Source organism: Delphinus delphis, chromosome 9 (genome assembly GCF_949987515.2).
Source record: "Delphinus delphis chromosome 9, mDelDel1.2, whole genome shotgun sequence".
Taxonomy (NCBI): Eukaryota; Metazoa; Chordata; class Mammalia; order Artiodactyla; family Delphinidae; genus Delphinus; species Delphinus delphis.
The window spans coordinates 36,295,977-36,317,032 of record NC_082691.1 but is presented as its reverse complement, the minus strand read 5'-3'; the positions used below and the strand labels follow the sequence as shown (position 1 = coordinate 36,317,032).

The window sequence follows — 21,056 nt, the reverse complement described above, 5'->3', positions numbered from 1 at the left end:
TCCTAACCACAGGTGATAGTTTCTAGGAGGACTAACAACTCCTCTAGTCCAACAGGAGGGAAAGAGAGCTGGACTACCCCAGGACTCAGTCATCTTAATTGTGTTCTATCTTCTCTCTTTCTGGGTGATCTAATCCTTTTTTACAAGAAAGTGTTGTGGAGGATTGGTGCAGTGGGCCTCATGGTCTCAAAGCAGCCATGAGAAAGGAGAACACAAGCTCCATCTTCTGCTGCAGGCAGGTTGGTGAGATGTGAGAGAGGAAATAGCTACCACCTGAGCATATTATGGGAGAAGCAGCCTTGCCAGGTTTCAACTAAGGAAAGGCAGGGGCCCCTCAGAAAAGACTTGGAAAATGTAGGGGAGTTTGCCATTCCTGAGAACACATTGGAAAGTTTGGGTGGACCATGATAACTAAGAAAATATTTGTTATTGGCAAGAAGATAATTTTCAATCTAAAATCAAGTAGTTGAGCAAAGTGGTAGAGGTGACTGAAGACAACTGTAAAGTGAAAGGCAGACCTTTTATTCAAGGAATTTGGCCATAAGAGAAAAGAAGGAGATGGAATTAAATTCTATTTGGCTTTTTGTCTTCTATAATCTAGCTAGTTACCTGTGCTATTTCACTTCCATTTTTTTTCCTTAACATGAACTCTATTCAGGTTCATTTTCTGTACATAATACTTCCTAAAATTCTTTTTCTCTGAGCCATGTTTATGCTTTTCCCCCTGCCCAGAATACCATTTAAGTCCTTTTTCACCTTTATGAACACAACTCTTCTTGTAAGGACCCTTTAAAATTTACCTCTTAACTTTCTCTTTGTTTTATAGTATTTTTTCACTCTGAAATAATTGACGTTTGTTGTAAAACCATTTGGAAAATACTTGAAATTATAAATATAATCCACATAATACTATCACTCAGATATATCACGCTGTATGTATTATTTTCAACACCAGTACTTGTAAATTGCTAAGTCTTTACTGTTCCACTAAATATTTATAACAAAATTTTAATGGCTCTCTAATATTCTATGGTATAGATGTACCATATTTCATTTAACCATTCTCCTAATATTAACCAACTTAGATCATTCCCATTTTTCCTGTTGTAAATAAAACATTATCTTTTACATAAATACTTGTCTACACAATAACACTTTTAGAGCAAAAATCTTTTAAGTAGATTACTGGTTCAAAGGGTAAATGTTTTATAAAGGCTCTAAATGTATAGAGGTAGATTATTTTCCAGAAAGACTATAATAAATTATCCTCCTGCAGACATCATTTATCAGTATATAGGCACCCCTCCATTGTCAGCATGGAATATTTTTAAAAGTTTTAATGTCCTAAGTGGAAAAATGGCTTCCCATTGGGATTTTCATCTGCTTGTATTTGATTACTAATTAAGGTGAATATTTTTTCTTATAGTTATTGATTACTGGATGTTTTCTTCTTTGTATTGTCTAGTCATGCCCTTTAATACACAAAACATAGTATTTTTAATTGAATTATAAAAGATCATTAGTATTGTTAATCTAATTGTAAAATTTTGTTACATGCTAATTATCTTGCTCTGTATTATATTGGTTGTTATTTTCACCCTAACTACTGTTTTCGCAGTAAAACATATCACACATATCTAATCATTACAGAATTCTCCATTGTCAGAAGTCATGTAGCACTCTAGAGTTTCACTCCACAATCTTAAAATTGCACTCTCTACTGTCTTGTGTTGTTCATTAATAGTTTCTTTTATATTAATCTTTTATAGCCACAGAGATAGTAACTTGCTTGAGAACAAGCATAGGGAGTATGTTTATCATTATTCCTAGATTTGTAATTGGTATTGTGTTATTGACTTCTAATTTGCTTCTGGGATTATCATTATGTATATGCCCATCAAAATATATAGCAAATTAACTCATTGTGTGTTAATTACCATTATGTTCTAGAAAAATTTATGTATATTTACAGCCGTTGGGAATAGGTTATTTTTCTTGAGACTATCTTTATGCTTGTGGTAAGATCTGGGAAAAAATATCCCTGGGGTATATTAAAATTATTTCAAAAGTTTTAGGATTGTATATTAAAGAAACATTCTGTCGTGAGCATGTTACTTGTATCATAGTTAAGTGAAAGGTGGTGTGAGCCATCTGATAAATGATTTCTTTTTTCACGTCAAGCAGCCCAGCTTTTCTGAGCATGCTGGCTTTGCAAGGATTTATAGTTCCCTGCCTTCATGCTGGAGTTACTTCAGCTTTCCGTGATGCATTCCAACTAATCTGGAGGTTAAGGCATTCCTTGATCATGGATAGATCTGATTGCTACTCAGCCCTGGAATTCTTTATAAAATTCCAGAACGTGGGCTAGAAATTGACTTAGGGAATCCAATAAAGTTGCAAGTCTTGGCAGTCATCCAAGCTAAATTTATAGACTGGAAGAAATATGGGCTTTCCATTGTTCTCTTTTTCACCTTTCTGGGTTTCTTTTGTGTGTATGTGAGTGTGTGAGTGTAAATTTATCATTTTGCTGACGTTGGAGTAGAAATAATCATTGAGGAAATCCAGCTAAAGAATTTTCACTTTGGATCCTCCGTGGTCTTTCCGAACTTTGACCCAAACCTGCACCAAAAATGAATTTGTTCTCCCTCTCTAGGATGCTGGTGTCATAAAATAAGAAGTTGTTCTTGAAAATGAATCATGCTAGTATAACAGCTGATGTACACATTTGCCAGCTAGGTACAACTCCCAAATCCCCGTTCTTCCCCTGGCTCTGTGGGAGCCTTCTTTTTGAGACATGATCTGAGAAAATGTGATCATATGTATTGTTTCTGTTCATTCTGTGAAATGGTAATGGGGGCAAGAAAACAAGCTCTGAAGCCTCTTACAGATTTCAGTGTTTTTGTGTGTGCCTGATGCTCTGTAGTACATGGAGATCCAAGCAATCCTCTCCTATCTGATCAATGAAAATCTGTCTTGTTCTTACAGAATGGATTTGCTGTTGTGAGGCCCCCAGGCCATCACGCTGAAGAATCCACAGCCATGTAAGTACCAGGGACTGTTGCCCATCTCCAAGCGCCACGGTTCCTGGCGGTCACCTGCCCCGTGCATGTCTCTGAAGCCTCTAATTGTTAGCAGATGGACTGAGAAATCTTGCGAGGTACTCCCAGAAGCAGATTTATGGCTTCAGAGATCATATAGCATTTTAAAAAATGCTCTGAACATTATTTATAATGGTTTTCCTGGCTGATTTGCTTTCTTATTTCTCTGTTCTTCTCTATTCCGCAGGGGGTTCTGCTTTTTTAATTCAGTTGCAATTACCGCCAAATACTTGAGAGACCAACTAAATATAAGCAAGATATTGATTGTAGATCTGGTATGTATTCCTGGCCAGAGCTGCATTTTCAGTGACTCTAGATAAAAGGGAGTGTATTTGTATTTCTCTGTTAGGTTGCCTTGCTTTTCGCACTTGCAAACAACTGAAGGGTGTGTTTCCTTTGAATGTGGAAACTCATTAAATTCAGGATTGCAGTTCTGAAACCATAAACATTCACGTTTCACTTTCATGGTGTTAACTGCAATTTAATGAGAAGAAGGCGCAGATCAGGGCAACTTTTATGATGCTTAAATGAATTGATACTTCCACAGTTAAAATAACCCAACAGAACCTGAATTTACTTTTCCCTGCAGAATATAGACTTTAAATAGTCAGATGTGCTGGAAAGAATGCTGTTGCTTTGGTAACCAATTGGCCACTTCCCCTGGTTAGCAATCATATTGCTTGTTGTGCAACAGTGGTATTATTAAAACAAGTCAGCATGTCATTTTTTCTGAAAAGATCTCAGATCACGTATGCCAGTTTGGGATGACTCCCGGCAGGAACCCTGAGTGATTAAAAGTCAGAGGCATTAGATTAGTCTTGCATTTTAACATGATGCATTCTTACACAATGGAGTTATAATTAGTTTAACAAATGGTTTGTTTAAATGCAGATGACACTTGGCAGGTTGTCTATAGTATATTTGTGAATAATGAGCTGGAGATCTGCCCCATACAAAAGGACCAACCCAGGAAAGGGCGAAAGAGAGCTGACTGGTGATTTATGAGCCCCGTTTTCGGTTTGCCTCCAGTTCACGAGGAGGTGTAATAGGTTGTCTGACAAAGCATAGACAGGAAATGAACCCTGGCATCCAAAGCTAACCTGCTACATCTGCACTTAATTAATTTTTGCAGGTGATAAAAGATTTAAAGGCAAAATATGTTAAAAGTTTTTTTTGAAGTGCAAGCCTTAATAGTCTAAATCTTGTTCGTATCTGCACTCATAATTAAATCTTATTGGGAAGTCGTGGCCTCCCTGTCCCGCCCTCCGATTCAGTTAAGCAGGCACACCAAAGGGTTGAGAGAGCACAAACCAAGCCATGTGAAGAAATACTTAGTCAAGTTAAAATGAAGATAAAAGGAATGAAAGACTGATAACCATTTGTACTGTTTGGTAGGAATGGTTATTTTCCACATCCTGTAGTGTAGCCTTTCTGCAAGTTCTTTGGTGCTGAGGGTATTGAAACCCAACTTCCCATGTATTTTCCAAACATGCTTATGTTTCAGTATAGGTCATAGTTCAACATTAAAGAAATGTGTTGAAGGCCTAGATATACTACAGCAGCAAGGTCTTAAAATTTTACAAAAAGGAGGACATCAGTACCTATTTTCCCATGTATATACAAAATGACGTTTTAAATAATTAATATTCATTGGCTTGCATGATTCATAAGATGGTAAATTTAAAAAACATTTAATATGTTTCTAGAACTCTTAAGTTTTGCTCGAACGATAAGCAAAAAACTTGAAGAAAGGTAGCAGACGAAGACCAAGGATTGTGGGAAAATTTTTCTATGCTTTCTAAATTTGTCACAATTATTCAGGAAGGAGATTGTTAAACTGTCACCCTATCCTTAAGAATTTTTTAGTATTACTTTCTGAGGAATCTCCTCTACTATGAAGATAATAACTGTTAAGAGGCTCTTTAAAAGCACATTTGTGACATCCAAACTCTAAAGCAATGAATTGTACAAGAGACTTGAAGGCTAAAATGCCTGGCTTGTGATAGATGAATATTTTGTACCTCAGAGGATTTGTGTGTAAGGTTTTGTTTTTGTACATGAATATAAGAATAAAAGTTTGTTGGATGTAATTTGATATGATTTATAAATTAAGTTGCTTGGTAGCTATTAGGAGTGTCCTGTAAGCTTACTGGCCTTTGATTATGAATTTGCTCCATTATCCCACGTAAAGGATACTGATTTCCCAACAGGCTATAGTAAAAGAGAAGTTTTTGTTTTATATTCTCTAAACATATGAAGTTCTGTCCAAAGGGTTGCCTCTGAGATCACCACCAGCCCGCATATTCTTACTTTCAAGTCTTCCAAATTCTGCAGCTGCAGGGATACTTTGAGGAAATTCCCCTGTTTCTTCCAGCTGCCGAGAAGGAAGTTTTAAAGTGCCACGTGGCGCTGAGACATCCGTTCTCCCTGGCTGACAGGTCTGTTCTGCAAGTTAGCAGAGGAAAAGTGAAGGTTCTTCAGCGGCAGAAGAACTTCATTCCTGCATATACAAAGTCACTAACTTTAGCTAAATGGTATGAACCAGCTCCATCAATTCCTAGGCCAACAGAAGGCAGAGGTACTCCATTGTTTGAGCAGCTAGATTCCACATTTTTTAGATGCCTAGTAACAGAGAGCTCTAATTCACCCCCTATTTGAAGCCACAGCCAAATATCAGAGGCGTTGAGTATTTTAGGCAGGAATGATTCTAGTTGATCTGTGGAGCTTTTTCATTCCAGTTCTCCTTCTGGGGAAGATTCCAAAGATACGCAGATTGGTGAGGAAAGAGAGCAGGTGCACCTGCTTCTCAGCTTGCAAGAGACTGGCCGTTGTGTTCAGGGCGTGAACCTGTCCTAGAAGTAGGATTTGCCTGAATGACTCAGGTAGCTTTTATGTAATGTGACCTTCAGTCGAAAATAATATATTTTAGGCTATTTTCATTAAAAAAAAAAAAAAGACACTTCAAATATCCATAGATTTTAGGCAATTCCATTTTTGGTCAAGCACCAAACTTGACCAAAGGATTGTCGCAAGTGCCCGTACTAAATAATTATAAGTGATAACGTTAGTTGATAGAATATATAATTTATTCAGAGCTATTTTAACATTGTAGTGAAAACATGTTGGCTCTAAATCCTTGTATAGGATAAATTTTCACAGTATGTCGTTAACCAGTAAAATAGCGAAATTATTTTTCAGTATTTCCCAGCAAATCTTAGATACAAGATCTGTTTTGAGGCTGTTCATGATTTGGTTCATTTCCTTACTATAGTAAGTCCTCATAATCACCAATAATTGTCTTATATTGATCTAGTATATATTTGTTGCTGTGGAGAAAAAATCCTCAGATCATATCTGACCAGTAAGTAGTTTGCATTTATATTTTCAGAGAAACTGGAAAAATACTCTCAAGATTATAAGTTGTTGCCCAAAACAAAAGGCACATTTGGACTTACCTTTATCTCTAAATGCTTTGTGAATATAAATATGGAATCAAGAATTATCCAAGTATTTTTAGAATGGGTTTGTGAATTTTAGTGAATAATGTCTGTTGAAACCTTATTGTGCTGTGGGCAAGAGTATATTTCTTATTCTGAAATTTGTGCGACAATAAGCACCCAACACATTTTTGAAGAACATATTATTTTATATCTAAGACAAATGATCTTTTATTTGACCTTCTTAGATAAACCTTTACAACATCAAGGCAATATTTTTCTGGTTTGCAAACTGTGGATGTATCTAGGCCCAGCGAAAAATTTTTCTTACAACGCTGACTAAAAATTCTATCCTGTAGTAGCAATGCAAACATTCTATCACTGTTATTTTTCAAAATATTTTGTTTATCCATCCTCTAGGTATCCAGTAGCAAATTCAAGACATTGTGGGTTAAATTGTATCATTTTTGTTCTCATAAAGGACAAGTTTTGCTATTTCCTCCTTCCTTTCCTTTAAACGTTCAGAAATCCAGGAATTAATATATATATTTTTCAGTAAGCTATTTTTTTTCCTGATGTGTGTGTATGCCTTTAGTCAGTACAAGTTTCTGGAAAGATGCCTTTCTTTCTAAATATTTTATGATTCCTTAATTGATTTTGGATATATGTACTATGTAAAAGGGGGGAAGATTAGTGTATGTCTACACTGTGGATAGCAAGCTCACTGCTTTTAGAACCCACCAAAAGGAGGTTTCAGTGGTGTCTAGTGAGGGAGTTCTGGGCTGGAGGTTGAAGTGGAGACAAGTTATATAAACCTCAATAAGGAGCAATAATGACCACCAGTCTCACTTCTTAGGTTTGCTAAGAAGATCAAAGAGATAATGAATGTAAGTGTAAGTTAACAGCATAATGGTTATGAGTTTGGCCTTTGGAGTGAGAAGTGGATTCAAGACGCTGTCTTGAAAAATAACTGAAGCTCTCCAAGTCTCAGTCTATTTACCTTTTAAATCAGCGATAATATCATATACCTCATATAAATGTTAAATAATCTATGTAAGATATTTAGCATGGTACCTGACTCAAAAATTGTAGGAATCATTGTTGAAAATAGTGTGATTCTTACTGATATAAAATACAGTGTAAGTAAGTAGTTACAAGTGACCAATAGTTTTTTTATAACAGAACCTGAAACTATAAATGTTACACATGTAGCAGTAATATTATATTAAATACAAATATATAGGTTATTCACTTTTATGAGTCATTTATTTTATCTTTGTCAGAAGCTATTAGGAACCATATTAACTGAGACTCTTGACACTTGGGGTCTTTTAGTAAGGATGTTTTTAACAATGCTATTGGTTTTATTTTTCCTATATCTTTTATCAATTCCAGCATGTTTATATCATAAAACAATTAGAAAAAAAGAACTATTAAGTCTTGAATCATTATCAAATACAAATGTCCTAAGAATTTTTTTTCTTTCATTTTAATGAAACAGGCCCCTTTTTTTTCCTGTGGGAAGGGGGAGTGGTGTGGAGAAAGAAAAAATAGGAAGAAGGAGGCTGGGAAGAGAGCCATAATATAATATTAAAATTAGGCAGATTGGACAAGATTGCATAAAGGCCCATGCCATCTTTCTGCTTTGGCCCAAATGATTTAATAGCTAATGAGCTCACGCTCCTGTGTCTTTGACTCTTGCCTTCACGATTTTACCGAAATAAAGTATGAAGTCCTTTTTGCATCTGGCATCTCTTTTGAAGTCATTCTAACTGCTGAGGGACTGCTAACTGAATTGAACGCTTCAAGAAAGCCAATTTACTCAGCTGGTTGCAAAGCCTTTGACCTTAATGGTGGGACTTGGCAAATCAATGCATACACGTATGTTTAGTGTTCTGTCAAGAATTGCGAAAATGCTCTGTAAGCCATAGATCCTTCTGCAAAATACTAGTTTGTAGTTTAAACATTAGTCTTTCCGCAGAGGCCAATGAGGCTAGTTAATTAAGCCTAAGGGGTTATGAACTGTTGGCAGTTAATAAGTCATAAAATTCCTCCATAAAACAGGATGCGAGATTCCATCACTGAAGCAAAGAGTACAAAGGGCCGGTGTATAAATATCTAATTGTACCAAAGGACTGGGCTTTCTCAATGACTGCTCATCTGGAGTCTCCAGGGCATGTTTGCTGTGGTTTCCTGATTTTTAGAAGCCAGTTTAAAAAATGAGTGCATTAAAGGGTAATTTGCCTGAAAGTTCAGGAAGTAAAGGGGGTGGTATGGAAGCAAGCTGAACAGGAGAAAGAAAGAGGGACATACAAGACAGCAAATGAGAAGGAGGGTGGGGTAGAAAGACAGGGAACTAGAAATTAGAAAAGTTGTCTCCACACAGAGTGAGACACGACTGTATTTGTCATCTGGTTTTTTTTTTTTCCCCTGTAGGATGTTCACCATGGAAATGGTACACAGCAGGCCTTTTATGCTGACCCCAGCATCCTGTATATTTCACTCCATCGCTATGATGAAGGGAACTTTTTCCCTGGCAGTGGAGCCCCAAATGAGGTTCGGTTTATTTCTTTAGAGCCCCACTTTTATTTGTATCTTTCAGGTAATTGCATTGCATGATTACCCCTAATTTTCTTGTCCTTTGCTGGTGTTTTAAATTACACGAGATTACTGAATTGTCCCACGGGACCAAGAACCAGTGCAGAACAAGTGCATAACCCAGAGCACTGGTTGTCAAGCAAAGTTGGGCTGATTTGACATGTTGTTTGATGTTTATTTCAAGAGCTCACATGTGTTTGTTTTCCTCTCTTCTTGCTTCTTCCCTGTGCTCTTCTCTACCCACTGTGGTGTGGTTTTTCTCTTCCTAGGTTGGAACAGGCCTTGGAGAAGGATACAATATAAATATTGCCTGGACAGGTGGCCTTGATCCCCCCATGGGAGATACTGAGTACCTTGAAGCGTTCAGGTTGGTACTTCTTTCTCTGAAAGTGGAAAATTAGAAAACAAATGAAACAACACCAAATGTAAAAGAGAAATGTAAATTTCTAACTAAGGTAAAGTAGCTAAAGGAGTCATTCTATTAAAGCTCCAAAAAATGTTTGGTTTGAGGGACCTGAATATTGCTACAAAGCCACTTAAGGAGTATGTGTACCAAAAAAAGGTACATCAAGACCTAGTTGTAATCAATGGCCAGGAATGTTCCCCTCTTTCTACAAAAAAAAAAAAGGGAAAAAAAGATTTTATTATTCAGTAGTCTGGAAAATTCTGCCTATTATGACATATGATGTGATTTAGAATGGACATTAGCATATTAACCGCTCTGGGAATTCCTTCACTACCTATTTAACTTTTTTGAACAGACGTTTCGCAAACTTCACTGGACTAAAGAATTTTTTGCACATATTTTTACACATAGTACCACTTGGCATTCTTAGTTCCAAGGAACATTGGCCTAGGCAGTCTCATTTCATGGTTAAGTAAATGGCTTTTCCCTGTCATAGTATGTGTATTTTCCCTCTCACATTAAAACACCAACTGATTAATTGGTTGTTGCCAGTTTCTTTAGAAAATGTAGGCAGTAATTAAAGTGTATATTAATATATACACATTGCTACTATTTTTCTAAAGAGCTCTAAAAATTAGTTGAAACAAGAAATACAATAAATTAAAAGTTGTTGTTTTGGATATAGTTTTTTAAGGCATTTATTCTCTGGAATTAAAATTTTGTTCAGTGTTTGGAAAGGTCTATGTTTTAAGGGAAATAGAAGATTATGTCAATATGTGCCTCACTTGCAAGATTTTAGGAGATTTTAACCTATTGGTACTGCATGAATTTTGGATGTTTTGTTCATTTGAAGCAAAAGCAAACAACTGCATGATAAGAAATTTTTGAAGCATTCTTTTCTTTGGCTAATTTACCAATTATAAATTCCCAAGGGAAAAATCCTGTTGACAACGCATCTGAAATAAATAAGAAAATTTTTTAATCAGTAAAGTTTTGATGGGTTTCTCTTGTCCTGTGTATCATTCATACTTCAATTTCTCCTTTGAGAGTCATTTCTCATTTGAAAACAGGCCCAAGAAAAATGATAGAAAATTGCTATTTTTAAGAATATACATTAAAATAAATATATTGTCTTGATATTTGAGGAAAATTCTACTCATATTTCAGATTTGTACTTTGAAAAAAATGCACATGTTCTATAGTACATGTATCTTTACTATTTATAGGAAAAATAGGTGAAATAAGTTTATTTTGACTTGGGTTGTCTATGAAGATATCTTGCGTTAATTAGCAGTAAAAGTAAACAATTATATTAAGAAACTATAGGGGTTTCAATATTATGAATTCTTTTTGCAACTTAACAAAACATTATTAATGTTTTAAAGGAACTCTAATGGGATAATAGATTTTTACATTATCTCACATATGAATTTATTTGTCTGTTTACCAAGTTGACTTAGTAACTTACATGATACACACATTAAGTTCTCAACTTTACCATAGCATATGATCATAGTCATTGGTCTGCAACATAGAATTACTAGTTTTTTATTATCACAATACTATTTGTGGTACTGTTGCTTTACATAAGAATGCATTATGCATTCACAGCAGGGAAGGATAATTAATATTTTGTATCTGTTTGTTCTCTCATGACAAAGTTAATGGTAGATGAGATTTTTTTAAAAAGAACCCCTTTGAACACAACAATTACATTAAATAATGTGAAAACAGGTATTAAGTGTACACTATTGATTTTTTACTGAAATGGTTAAGTGAGTCAAGTGCTCCTGAAAGTGTTTGAACATCCCCAAGAATGGCACCTTCTCTTTGCCTGGAATGTGGACACTTTATTTTAGAAAACGTTTTTAAACTTCCCAGTGTGGTCACCATATCCAGGCTTAATTAGAGGAGAAGCAGCATTATTCAGCTAGGCTGCAGAAATGTAAAATTGTGACTTTTAATGTTCATAGTTATTTAAGAACCAGATTTAAACTATAATAATTCTGTCAGTTTTTAACTATACTATACCATGTCTGCTTGCTGCTCAACGTGTATAACTAGAAATACTTGTAAACTTTTTAAGGAGGAATCAAGAAAGTAAGTCTTTCATTCAAAAAATACTCATTGAACACTCAGTATGTGCCAGGAACAATGGCGAGCACTTGGAATTTAGAGCCAGTTTGCTCTCAGGGAACATAATAGAAGTGATACTTATTGTTCTAGTGAACAGATGTCCTTAGACATAGAGAGGATAAAATGATGAATTCTTCCTGAAGGGTTTCAGGAAAGGCTTCATCAAGTATTGTTCAACCTGTGCATTCAAAGATGAGTGGGAGTTTTTAAGGGGTAAAAGAATTGGAGCAGGGGGTTTCATACTAGGCAGAGAGAATAGACTGTGGTGTGAAAAGCATGGAGCCATAAAATGACCTTGCTCTGTGGGCTCAAGAGAGTGAGGGTGGGATTGCGTGGCAGGTATACAGATCATACTTCATAAAGTCTTTTGCAGGCAAAGAGTGCCCAGCTAAATATATAAATTTCTTTCTAATTTGGGGCTCTAGTGCGATAGACTCCCAAATAGTTTTTAATGTAGTATTAATTTATAAGCATATCTTTCTTAATATAATCCTTTTTCTAAGTATTGAAACTAAAGCTCTTTCTGGCATCTGTGTGTGGGTGCAGAATACAGAGGTTGGGAGAAAAGTAAATGGTACCTTTTCTTTTTTCTTAATTTTTAATTGTTTCTGGACTATGATAAGTATCTTTGTAAGGAAAACCTCTCTGAAACTCCATTTATAATAGGATATAAGATGGCTGCTAATTTTAAATTTGCATATATATTGCCTTTGTGGTCTCTATTATGTGTTTTTTTATGTGGCAAGAAGAAAATTGCAGGCAAACCAAACATTTTCATGTTTGCTATAAGTTTTAAACATAGTTTTAAAAATATAAGAGAATATCTAAATTAGTTCAGATAATTAGTTGTTTCTTCCCTGTAGTTATCATTCATCTCTGAAATAATTGAAGGTTATGATTCAGATTTTTCTCAGGAGTTTTTAAAATCTTCAAATAATTTCAAATATCTTCTATGTTCACCTAAAATATATTTCTAAGGTTATCATTTTATTAAATAATTATGGGTATTTGTATTAAGGTCTTACATGCCAGTTCTAGATTATAAATTTTATAGACATCATGGCTATTTCTTAAGTGGTTTGTATAAGCCACAGAACTACTATATGGAAGGGCCATGATGTGGCTCTAAAATCTATGCTCTAGGGCTTCCCTGGTGGCGCAGTGGTTGAGAGTCCGCCTGCCGATGCAGGGGACACGGGTTCGTGCCCCGGTCCGGGAAGGTCCCACGTGCTGCGGAGTGGCTAGGCCCGTGAGCCATGGCCACTGAGCCTGCGTGTCCGGAGCCTGTGCTCCACAACAGGAGAGGCCACAACAGTGAGAGGCGCGCATACTGCAAAAAAACAAAAAAAAATCTATGCTCTTTCTATACCACTACACTGCTACTCTTTTCTACTGTTCATGACTTAAAAGACTAAGGTGTGATAAAGCATAGTGAACTTATACTGAAACATAAGGCCTTCTACCCCAAACCTAAATCACAAATGCCTAGTACACAGCATGGCAGAGAAGAGCTATTAAGTAATACTGGCTGAATGAAACAGTTAATAAATAAATAAATCAGAGAAGAAAGGGGGAGTAATACACTACAGTAGAAGCATTGGAAACCCGTGAGGGACCTGCATGAATCCTATCCCTTGGTCCCTCAAGGAGCATGCTTCACAAAGAACTCTGAACACCCATTCATTTGCTTATAACAATTTCAAATGTCTTCTCTTCATTCAACAAATTTGCTAAATGCCTGCTTAGCAGCTTCTGTTCCAGTCACTTCAAAATATTGTTCCAATGGTTCTGTCTTATCCATAATCCCTAGATGAGTGCTGGACACATTTTTTCTAAAGATTAATTCTTTAAGAGTTCTGTAGATGTTAAAGTGGTTATTTATATAAGAGAATTTATTTTTTGTACAATATTACATGTTACAGGTGTACAATATAGTGATTCACAATTTTTAAAGGTTACACTCTATTTATAGTTATTATAAAATGCTGGCTATATTCCCTATGTTATACAATATATCATTGTAGCTTATTTTGTACATAATAGTCTGTACCTCTTAATCCCCTACCTCTAAATTGCTCCCCTTCCCTCTCTCCACTGGTAAGTACTAGTTTGTTCTCTGTATCTGTGAGTCTGCTTCTTTTTTGTTATATTCACTAGTTTGTTGTATTTTTTTAGCTTTTTCATATAAGTGATATCATACAATATTTGTCTTTCTCTGTCTGTCTTATTTCACCTAGCATAATGCCCTACAAGTCCATCCATGTTGCTGCAAATGACAAAACTTTATTCTTTTCTATGGCTCAGTAGTATTCCATTGTGTGCATACACACACACACACACACACACACCCTACATCTTCTTTATCCATTCATCTGTTGATGGACCCTTAGGTTGCTTCCGTATCTTGGCAGCTGTAAATAATGCTGCTGTGAGCATTGGGGTGCCTATATCTTTTCGAATTAGTGTTTTTGGTTGTTTTGGGATGTGTACCCCAGAGTGAAATTTCTGGGTCATATGGTAGTTGTATTTTTAATTTTTTGAGAACCTTCATGCTCTTTTCCACATTGGGTGCACTAATTTACATTCCCACTAACAGTGTGTGCGAGTGCCCTTTTCTCCACATCCTTGCCAACATTTGTTATTTGTGTTCTTTCTGATGATAGCCATTCTGACTGGTGTGAGCTGATATCTCATTGTGGTTTTCATTTGTATTTCTCTGATGATTAGCGATGTTGAGCATCTTTGCATGTGTTTGTTGGCCTTCTGCATGTCCTCTTTGGAAAAATGTCTATTCAGTTCTTTTGTCCATTTTTTAGTCAGGTTATTTGGTTTTCTGATGTTGAGTTGTATGAACTATTTATATATGTTGGATATTAACTCCTTATTGGTCATATCATTTGCAAATATTTTCTCCCATTCAGTTAGTTGTCTTTTCATTTTGTCAATGGTTTCCTTTGCTTTGCAAAAGTTTTTAAGTTTAATTAGGTCCCTTTTGTTTATTTTTGCTTTTATTTCCTTTGCTTTAGGAGACAGATCCAAAAAGTATATATTGCTATGATTTCTGTCAAAGCGTATTCTGCCTATGTTTTCCTCTAGGAATTTTATGGTCTTACATTTAGGTCTTTAATCCATTTTGAGTTTATTTTTGTATATGATATTAGAGAATGTTCTAATCTCGTTCTTTTACATGTAGCTGTCCAGTTTTCCCAGCACCACTTATTGAAGAGACTGTCTTTTCTCCATTGTATATTCTGGCTTCCTTTGTCATAGGTTAATTGACCGTAAATGTTTGGGTTTATTTCTGGGCTCTCTATTCTGTTCCATTTATCTATGTGTCTGTTTTTGTGCCAGTGCCATAATGTTTTGATTGCTGTAGCTTTTATAATAGTCTGAAGTCAAGGAGAGTGATTCCTCAAGCTCTGTTCTTCTTTCTCAAGATTTTTTAGGATGTTCAGCCTCTTTGGGTTTCCATACAAATTTTGAGTTTATTTTTTCTAGTTCTGTGAAAAATGCCATTGGTATTTTGATAGGAATTGCACTGAGTCTATAGATTACCTTAGGTAGTATGGTAATTTTAACAGTATTAGTAGTCTGTTCATAGTGGGCAAGATAATATGTATCTCATGCTTCTAATTGAATCTAATGAGGAAAACATCTCCACGTGTTTTAAAAAGAGAGTAGCAATTTCCACTGTAGAAATAAAATATTAGTAGTTCTTCAAATTATTCATGTTTTATTGGATAGATAAATGAATGAATGATGATCTCTGGATTTTTAATTTCAAAAAATAGGTATAAGCCCTTTACAGTTGGAAGGTATTGATGAAATAATAAATGACTCATTTGGCACACACTGAAAACAAGCTAAGAGATTGGCTTAGAGCTGTTGATCTGGGTTCCTTAGATGCAAACAAGTTGTGATTTTTAAAAAATTACTGCTCTCCAGGCTAACGTGCTTATAGTCTGTAGCTACCATAATTAATATTTGTTAATGGTAAGGATTTCCAAATACAAATGGTCTGTAAATATCAGGTCTTTGGGCATGTTCACCTCTCGGGGAAAACTTCTAAACAGAATGATTCTGTTTCACCAAGGTTGTCAGTATGCCAACTGAAAAAGAGGATTTGAGCAAGTTATCTAGTCTAGAAAATAAATATCTAGTCAAAATATGTGTTGTGGGCTTCCCTGGTGGCACAGTGGTTGAGAGTCCGCCTGCCGATGCAGGGGACACGGGTTCATGCCCAGGTCTGGGAGGATCCCACGGGCCGTGGAGCGGCTGGGTCCGTGAGCCATGGCCACTGGGCCTGCATGTCCGGAGCCTGTGCTCCGCAGCGGGAGAGGCCACAGCAGTGAGAGGCCCGCGTACCGCAAAAAAAAAAAAAAAAGTGTTGTTATTTCTACTGTAAACTAGTTGTTTTTTCTTTTCATTGATTTATGAAGTATCTCTTTAATCAAAATGTTTTTGTGCTTGCAAATGTAGCCTTTGCTAAAATACTTTGACCATATAACCAATAGAATGTTTAAAAATTAGCATATTTATTACAAAGTCAAAGCAGCTGAATCAGTTGGACATATACAAAGAGCGCAAACAGCATATATCTCTTTCCGTTGTCTTTGGTTTATACCTGTTTGCTTTAATGATATAAGCAAATTTAAAATCCATTGATACAAAACTGTGACTGGAAACTTGACTAGATAACATCTATTCTCAGTTCATCTGTCACACTGTCAATTCTATTGTAGATACAGCATCTTTAAAATAGAGCTTCCTATGACTTCTCCTGTTTGTGGCAAAAATAGAAACGTATACATTTAACTTGAGAGCAGAGAATAGAACCCTTAATCGTCATATTCATAGAGCAGCTACTCCTCAGACAACTAGTCAGTAATGGTTAGCTTGGAGTTTTCTTAGAGTGGTTGAATTTACCATGGAATGATAGTAGATAATTTTGGGCAGTGAACATAAATAAGTACAATATTTTATTTTCTTTTTTATCAAACATATCATTGTTGTTATAACTAATTTTAGAGCACTGACTTCTAAATAGTCTTGGCATATGCATAGTCTGAAATTTAGAGGTTGCTTAATTCTGTCTGAGAAATGAGATGGGATCATAGTAAATATTTATGTTCTCTCGTTGGTAATGACAACTAAGTACATATTTTTATGGTTATTCTTATTTTTATCATATTTTAGTGAAATTTCATGGTAAGAGAATGTAAAGTAAAACTATTATAAAAATAATAATATAATGATAATAATATCATAGTAATATAGAAAATTCATTGAGGACTTGCTAGTTGCTCATTTCTCTTCATCTTTACAAGTTGTTGAATTAAGTGCTCCCAGTTTCCAGATGAGGATACCAAGCCTCCCTTGAGTTCAGTAGGTTGGTTACCTGATGTCACATAGCTGGTTAACGGTGATCAGGGACTGGGTGGCAAAAAGTGTGAGTGTAGAGACAGTACTCCTTTGGCCCTGAGCTATAAACTGTAGTTCCTCTGTCAAGAGTAGGGGTAACAAAACAATAATAAAGTGAGAAATTCTTTGCCAGTGCATTTTAGTCTATCCAGCATTTATCTTCGACATCTAAATTGGTAATACTATTTTAAAATTGAAAATTACTCCCTGATTCTCACTACCCTTGTATCATATAATAATTCCAAGCCACTTCTCTTTGTGCCTTTCCTCATGTGCCACATTAAGCCTATCAAATAACACCCCTATAATTTTTCTTCCTTTTGATAACGAGACTGTTTACAACGGAAAATATATTTTTTCCTTTTTTGTTAAAACAAATTTTTTTTTATTAATGTACACATTTAGATTTTTTTGGAATGGGTATGTGATTGAACTTGAGAAAACCCGAATTAAATTTTAATAGAACATAGACTGATAAATGAATGCTTAGCTCCAATTTTGAAATAAAGAATGATTTGTTGTCATCTAAAAATCATACTCAATACTGCAAAATGATTTGGGGCCTTGTTTTGTCTATAAGAACTGTGGTTGATGCTTCCCAGTCTTGAAATGGATTTTCAATTGTTAATGACAACCTAATATATTATGCTCATGATAGTATGTATTTTCCCAAGGATGTTGAAGACATTTTGGGAAAGAGGGTGGAATTTCTTGAAGCAATTTGCCAATATGAAATACTGTACATATCAAATTGGCCCTACTACCATCTTTCTCAGACCATTTATCATAGCTCACAAATCAAGCCCACATTTTCTCTTTGTGAAAGACTTGGCTAATAAAGAAGATGTGGGCTTCAAATCCAAACTTGTCAATCAATCTTGGGAACAAAGCAGTAATGATTTTCATCTACTGATATTTTATTTCAATGAAGAGCAATACATATGAAATTACCGCTGGAGTGATCTACAGTTTAATTCATTGTCCAGATTCTGTTCTTTATATTCAGCATGTAGAGATGTTTCAAGAAGTTTTATCAGAATAGGTCAGAAGAAAAAGATCCGTAGGAATAACTTTTAGAAAGCTGTCAGCTCTATCTGGTCTTTAGTCTCAGCAATAAGTATAGTTTAAGAATAATTTTTTCTCTTTCATCTGTGCAACATATTGTACCAATTTTCATCAAAAAATTACAATTTCTATAGGTGTGTGTCTCTAGATACCCTTAGAATTTTGCTCTTTGACCCTGGGAGTAAATTGATCTTATGCACACCTGTCTTCCTTGGGACACTTGCAAACTTCATTTTTGAGCTGAGCATCAAAGAGATATGATATTATTAGACAGTATAGAACTCAGGTAAAAAGTCCAGGAAGTATCTTGAAGTGCTTGAAGTTTTGAAATGTGAATTATATTATCTTCTGTGAAGAACTATTTAAAATAGTTCAAATGCAAGGCATAGTTTTTATTATTATTTTAAAAGGTCAGATCAACTGTAAAAATTTTAAGACATTTTTCCCTTCTGACTTAGAACAGTTTTAAAGCCAGAAATTTCCAGGAATTCGTGTAGCAATTATACAGTTTTCCAAATAATAAGGACTAATTAAAAGAGTAGCTATGTTCTGTTAACTTTTCCTTAGCACTTCTCTCTAAGGAAGAAAGCAGTTTGCGTGACTAGAAACGATTTGTTTTTATTTTCAAGATGGAACAGTGGATTACAAAACCCTTGCCTTGCACAAAATCCTCCCAACATATGTGTAATACTCAGAGATATCAGGAAATGAAAGCTTTCTACGAAATATTATTGTGAAGCATTTTAGGCCAGAAATAGCAGATCTTTTGGACTGTCAAGCAGCTCAGATCAATTCATCAACTTAAATCATCTCATCTAGTAATAATGGAATTGGTGTGCCGTTAATTATGACATAGCCAGAATGGAAGATAAATATAATTAATAAACTATGGAGTCACACTTTTTTCACAGTTTTAGTGAATATTTTAAGATTATGCTTCATTTACTGGTAAGATAAAGCCAAATAAAAGTCACTTATCCTGTATTTCATTAAACAACTATTTATTAACCAAATTTCAATGCCTTTTGTTCTTCATGTGTTATCTTGAAACTGAATAATTCCCCTCCATTTCCATGATTTCACACCTAAAGTTTACTGTAACTAAGTTTGAGATGACAAATAATGTGAAAAAAGAGATAGAACTTTGTTTTAATATACCATAAATGTAAATTTGTAATCTTTTTTCTGAACTAGATAAATATAATGTTTACTAATAGAAATTTACTTATTAACTTTTCCAAGTAAAAGGGTCCACTTTGGGAAACTTGTGTTCAATAGGAAGTCTGTTCAGATATTACTTCTGAGGTTCAGGGCCGAAACTTACACCATTTTCTGGTAGGCAGGACTTTCAGATAGTAGTCCAGGTCTTTGCATGACATCAGATATCTGAATGATAGATTCAGTTTTCCATATTTCATCCCAATGATTTGATGTCATGTAGATGAAACTTATCAACATTTGTTCCCATTTATATAGACATTTAAACTCCTCTGGCACTTTTATAGAAGGGTGAGGACTTGTCCTTGTAACTCTTATAAATCTGTCCATCTTTCTTATGGGCGCCCCAGTTCTGGGTATTTGTTGTCTAAACATCTTCTACTCCAAAGATCAGCCCTGTTGTGAAGCCATACGGAGGTCAGCAGGCTTATAGACTGCGTAACTCCTAATGGGAAAGGCTCAGCAAAGTAACATTCTTGCCATTATAATTCATATTTTGCAATTTAAAAAGTGGGTGGGAGGGGAATTCCCTGGCAGTCCAGTGGTTAGGACTCCAGGCTTCCACTGCAGGGGGCTTGGGTTTGATTCCTGGTTGGGGAACTAAGATCCCACAAGCCATGCAGAGCAGCCAAAAAAAAAAGTTTTGAGAATACACAGTCTGAGGCTCTGGAGAAAAAATTAGGCATTTTATCCAAAAGTAAAAAAAAGTGGGCTGGAGAAGGGGGAGATGGATGAGTGAGTCACCTTTCAATCTCAGCAGAATTTTAAATCCATCTGCATCTCAACTTGGGCATATTTTGCATCCGAAAATAATTGCAGAAATGGCTGTCAAAAAATAGCCTCTACATATTATCTTATGTATTAAAGATGTATATTGTTGTAGTTGAAAACAAAATATTGGTTCACCTAGGATGTATATTTTTTGTTGTTTCATAACTTCTTGAAATTAAAGCAATATTGGAATTACTGAAATGGACTGAATAATAGTGAAAGCTAAGATGTGAAGGGGAGTTTATTTACAATCCAGATTAAGAATGGAGCTGACACAGAGTTATAATTTAAAAGTTTTGTAGCCCAAAGAAAGCTTGATCTTCTGTGCTTTCAGTTTCAGAAGTCTCTTAAATGTTAAAGTTGCCGCATTGGGCCTCTGACTTTGCTTTGTGTACCCAAGTCCTCTCCCTTGTATAAGTTTCTGATACTATCACTTCCCTTTCATATTCCAGGACTTCTAAATTGAAAATACATTTGCAGAAATTATTCAGTGATGCCTTTTTCTGCAATAAACATAATTTTTCCAAGTGACTCGGCAGGTGAAAAAGGCAGGGACAGAAATAATAAAATCTGGGGTGTGTCTTATTTTATTGATTCAGTTTAGTTATCTGATTAAATTCTAAATTAGAAGACTGAAGTCTGTCAGAAGCTAAATATATTGCCCTTAGTTTAGTTATTTGAGGGTATGACAATTGATATAAATCAAATACAGGATCCAAATGAAAAATAATAATTATGAAAGAAGGATCACTCACTCGTTAGTTTACTAGTGTCAATTTTTTGAAAGTAAACAAATTACTATTTTGTGTCTTCTAAAAAAGCAGTGATATCTCTATATAGATATATAGACATGTTTGACACAGTTCTCTAAACATGCTTTTGAAGAAATTAGAATGTAAAAAGATC

General features: G+C 35.2%; 1 protein-coding gene across 1 annotated transcript in view; it reads left to right on the top strand.

The window, feature by feature from the left end:
• Nucleotides 1-21,056, top strand: part of HDAC9 (histone deacetylase 9) — an 806,539-nt gene that overhangs the window by 599,857 nt on the left and 185,626 nt on the right. Inside the window, exons 18-21 of the mRNA XM_060020406.1 lie at nucleotides 2,986-3,041; nucleotides 3,286-3,373; nucleotides 8,972-9,091; nucleotides 9,403-9,500. Of these exons, the coding sequence (XP_059876389.1) occupies nucleotides 2,986-3,041; nucleotides 3,286-3,373; nucleotides 8,972-9,091; nucleotides 9,403-9,500 (362 nt within the window). The remainder of the gene's footprint in view (nucleotides 1-2,985; nucleotides 3,042-3,285; nucleotides 3,374-8,971; nucleotides 9,092-9,402; nucleotides 9,501-21,056) is intronic.